This window comes from Homalodisca vitripennis, unplaced genomic scaffold (assembly GCF_021130785.1).
Source record: "Homalodisca vitripennis isolate AUS2020 unplaced genomic scaffold, UT_GWSS_2.1 ScUCBcl_12258;HRSCAF=21880, whole genome shotgun sequence".
Classification (NCBI taxonomy): Eukaryota; Metazoa; Arthropoda; class Insecta; order Hemiptera; family Cicadellidae; genus Homalodisca; species Homalodisca vitripennis.
Genome location: NW_025788371.1, coordinates 5,198 through 9,664, shown reverse-complemented (window position 1 = coordinate 9,664; position 4,467 = coordinate 5,198). Strand labels below are relative to the sequence as shown.

Genomic DNA, 4,467 nt, shown 5'->3' with positions numbered 1-4,467 from the left:
TTAGGGGGGCGTGGGGGGGGATTCATTGATTTTGTGTTCGAGATCATATGGTTAGAATCTTCCATAAGGGCATCAAAAAGGGGGGTTCGTGGGCCGGGTTGGGGGGGATTGATCTTCGGATAGCGTGGTTATGGGGGGGGGGGGGTGGGGGGGGGGGCTTCACCTGATAGTGGCTGGGGGGGGGAGGGGGGGGGGGGAGTGGGATTTAGTTGATCCCGGCGTTGGACCGGGTTTTGAAATGTAGAGTGTTGTGGCGGAAATACGTATGGTATGTGGTATGATCCTGAAATTTACTTGATGGGTTCGCTTATAAGGGATACTGTTGATCACTGTGTAAAAAGGGAATCTGACAAGGCTCAGGGGTAGGGTTGTGTTCCAGGGGGGGGTTGGCGAAAGGGGTGGTCAGTATTTGCGGTATTAAATGGTTGGAGTGGGTGGCTCCACTCTGGTATTAAATGTGATTAAATTGGATATCAGGGGGTATTAACTATGGTGACTCGTACGTTTGGTGTGTATGTGGCCTGAAGGGATTGTTTGGGATGTCTTCGAGGAGCGGATTAAGAGGGTCGTCGTTATTTGACGTGGGGTGGGGCAACGCAGTGGGGGGGGGGGATGATTACGGGAGGATTCAGTGGGGGCAGTATAAGGAATTGGGTCCAGACCTTATTATGATCTGGGGGGGGGATGAGAACTATGGGAGCCGGCAGCTAATATATGGCGATTTAGTAGGGATTATGGTGGATTCATGGGTAGTTCTGGTGGGGATATGGGGTGGGGGACCGGGGTGGGGGGGCGGATGGGTGTAGGCCGCCTGAGGCGTATCGATGACGGACTGGTGAGTGCGTTTGTGTCATGAGAGTCTGCAGTGTATGGGCGTCTTTGCTGTTTGTCGGGGGGTTGGGGGGAAGCAGCTTGGCGGGGTAGGATGTTGAGATCCAGCCTTTTATACGGAGTTGTTGTGTTTGGGGGGGGATGTTTTGTGTTGGGAATCGGCGACGGGGGGGATTGGGGGGGGGAGCGATATTGGGACTGACAGGGTGGGGGGGGGGCATATGATAGTGGGGGGGTGCACATGATAGTCCTGGCACCTAATGTTTGGGGGCATGGCACCCGTCGGGGGTGGTATGATGGTGTAGGGTGGGGGGGCTGGGGGTATCGGATATTTGTTATTGGGGCCGGGGGGATCCCGTGCATGATGCTACGAGGGTAAAGCTAAGATGGGGTTATATGGTGAGTTATGGTGATCTCCGCATAATCGATGAATTTCTAGGGGGCTTGTATGTAATACGGGTAGTGTCGAGGGTCAGGGGGGGGTGACGTAGTAATAGGCATTTGATCAACGGTGGGGCGTGAAGGCGGGGCGTGATAAGTATTCGGGTGGGGATCTTTGGCCCCGGGAATGGGGGGAGACATCAAGTGGAAGTGCAGAGGGCTTAGGGTCGAGGGGTGTCCGTCGATTTAATAAGTGGGGGGATTCTGTTGTGCATAGCTGAAGTGTGATTGGGAGGGAGGGGTCATTTACTGACTTTACTGGGAGGGGGGGTCCGCTGGGTGATTCTCGGCCTGTGGTAGGGTTGCCGTAGGGTGTATTCGGGCTCATGGGGCGGTGGCGGGTTTTGTGAGGGTAGGAGTAAAGTGGAGTTCAGTTGGGTGGGGGGGGGGACCTGACGAGGTTGTCGGGATGGGACCCAGAAGGGGGGGGGCGGGGGGGGTTGTTGAAGTCGGGGGGGAATGATGTCGGCCACAAGTGGAAGACCTGCGGGATCAGGAGGGGGAGAGAGAGCGTATTGGTCGGGCTTTCAGGTTGGGGTGGTGGGTCGAGGGTGTCCGGGGGGGAGGGCCGACCGCGAGGGGGGGTGATCTAAACCGAGTTTGGGGGGGGGGGGACGGAATGAGCGATGCACGACGGGCCCATGGCGGAGGGGGCGTGCGCGGTGTTCGGGGCACAGGGGTGGGGGTGGGGGATGGGGTGGGAAGTAAGTACGAAGACCACAACAGATGGAGGGGATGGGGGTGGGTAGTCGGATTCAGGGGGGGATGGGGTGGGGGGGGGGGCGTGCTACGTTAATAAGCCATGGGGAACAAGGCGATAACGATTACCACGGGGGGGGGGTGGGAGGCGGCAAGGCCCTATTAAAGCACAGATCACCCATGATCGGGGAGATGAGATGGCGGGGGGCGCTCGGGAGGGGGGGGGTGCCTAGACGTATCGAGGGTATGAGTGGATCGGGATGTCGGTAGGGGGGGGGTACGTGAAGAGGGCGCAAATAGGGCCTATAGCATCGAATCGATAATAAGTGGGGGGGGTGGGGTGGGTCGTTGTGGGGGTGCGAGGGGAGGTGGGAGGTGGGGACTAAGCAGTGAGGGGGAGGGGGGGGGTGGGGGTGGGGGGTTGTGGGGGGCATCGGGGATATGATAGGAGTCGACTTTGGGATCGTCTCATGGGATGTGTGAGAGCTCGCGATGAGGGGGGTCAGGATTCAACGGACATATTCGACCCCGGGCCGGATATCACCGCTACACCCACCGTGCGGCTGGGCGAGCCTGAATAAACGACTGCGGTGACTGGCGATTAGTGATGGGAGAACCAAACCACTTAAAAGAAGACGGTGTATTTAAAGGTACGCCTTGCAATTGAATATATAAATTTAACTAACTGATAAAAACCCTTTCTTTTAGTTCACTGTTTGAGCAGAAGTAGGCTTCTCTAATCTGTGATATAAATGTATTTGATTGGTAAATAAGGTAAAATTAAATATGGAAACAAGACATATTAAAGTAGCGATAGTAAACAGCAATATGATACGATATAATACTATACGAGTAATACATATACAATTATTTTACATAAGTTCTTTAATCGTGGCAACAAGGTAAACTTTGCGGTTTTGAAAACTAGGAAATGTATTGATGGGTAAGTATAACCTATAAATTAATAGAATACACTACTATCACTAACCGCGATAACTTATAAACGGCTGTTAACCTAACCTGCCAAGCGCAGCACCGAGAAGTTATTAATCTTTATAGGAATAGGATAACAAGGCATAATGGCCGGCTTATAGTATGCAAAATATACGTTTGGCAAAACTAGGAAAGGGTAGAGAAGGGTAGTAGAAAACAATATTACAAATGCGTCGGAGACTCACCCAAATAAGACGCGATAATAAGGCCGAATGCGTATTGTCCGTACCGGGGGGCCCCCTCTCCTCCACACTACACTCGACTTCACAACAACGAACGCCAAGCCCTCCAAGCTAACCCATCTTCTCCTCTGAATCGACTTCACACAACGACGTCCGCAGGCAAAACTCATCACCCTCCCCGTTTCCTTGATCGTTCGGCTTGTATACTAGTAAGAACGACCGCCAGCCCGGTCATTTGCGCAGAACAATCGTTTTCCGTCAGTACCTGTCCGGTCAGATGCTGCAGCGGGCCGACCAGTCGGAAGCTCCGTGGCGTACTGCGCAGCTGCCCCCCGAGGTTAGAGAGGTTCCCTAACCTCAAATTAACTTCCTTACTAATGGAAAGGACTAGCGAAAAACGAACGGACGTTTTATCGAACGAAAATAAATCGACTCCATCTACTTGTCCAAAATATAACGTTTTCTAATTTAAGTACGAAAAAATCGGGGTATAGAAATTGAACCCCTTACAAACTACAACGAGGTGGGGGGGGGGGGGGGGGGGGGGGGGGGGTGGTGGGGGGGGGGTGGGGGGGGGGGCGGGGGGGGTGCCGTCGGAAAATGAAATGAGATCACCTCGTAGAAAAAGTGTTCATCTCGCACCCACCATGCAACGGCCTACTCAAATTTGCCGTGTAAAGCAGTCAGTATTAGACTACATAGCGGTATAGATATAAGTGAAAATGTAGTCCCTAAATTTTACTTTATCTTTTAAAAACTCTTATAGAAACCTAAAACTAATTTGTACTTTTCTGTCCAAAAACTAGGCTTCTACGGATCTTTGATATGTATGTATTGAAAGTATGTATAATTTATTTAAGAAAGAGGCGCTAAATCCATCCCTGTGTGAACAAAAATACTATATACATCTAAGCAAATTGACCAGAAAAATAACATACTTTTCTGAACATATTTTCATTCCATCATGGGAAAGAAAAGCAAAGCTTTAATATTGGCGTCGGAAAACATAATTAATAAAAACCGAGAAGTGCTCATGACAGGTGCCAAAACCCTACAAAATTTGAGCGTACTAAAAGCCGTGGGTAACTGCTTGTAGTATTACAAATGCTGTTAAAAAACTATTCAACAGATTTGTACTGGGAAATTTTAACATAGACAGTTGTTTAAGGGTCCCTGGGATAAATATAGGAGGACCTAATTTATTATTTCGATAATTCCTGCGGGATAACGCCTTCTCCTGAATTCTAAAGCTGTAAAAATCCCCTGTCTCGATCTCTAAAGATGCAAAATATTAATTAAAAGAATTCCGTTAAATGTAATC

General features: G+C 50.7%; 1 protein-coding gene across 1 annotated transcript; it reads right to left on the bottom strand.

Moving 5' to 3' along the window:
* Positions 1 to 732: 732 nt before the first annotated feature.
* LOC124374991 (protein TRACHEARY ELEMENT DIFFERENTIATION-RELATED 7A-like) lies at positions 733 to 1,194 on the bottom strand. The gene has a single exon (XM_046833122.1). It carries the CDS (start codon positions 1,192 to 1,194, stop codon positions 733 to 735), a length of 462 nt encoding a protein of 153 aa, XP_046689078.1.
* Positions 1,195 to 4,467: the final 3,273 nt, after the last annotated feature.

Excerpts from the sequence above, each read along its gene's own strand:
- LOC124374991 (XM_046833122.1), bottom strand. The coding sequence starts at position 1,194 with ATGCACGGGATCCCCCCGGCCCCAATAACAAATATCCGATACCCCCAG.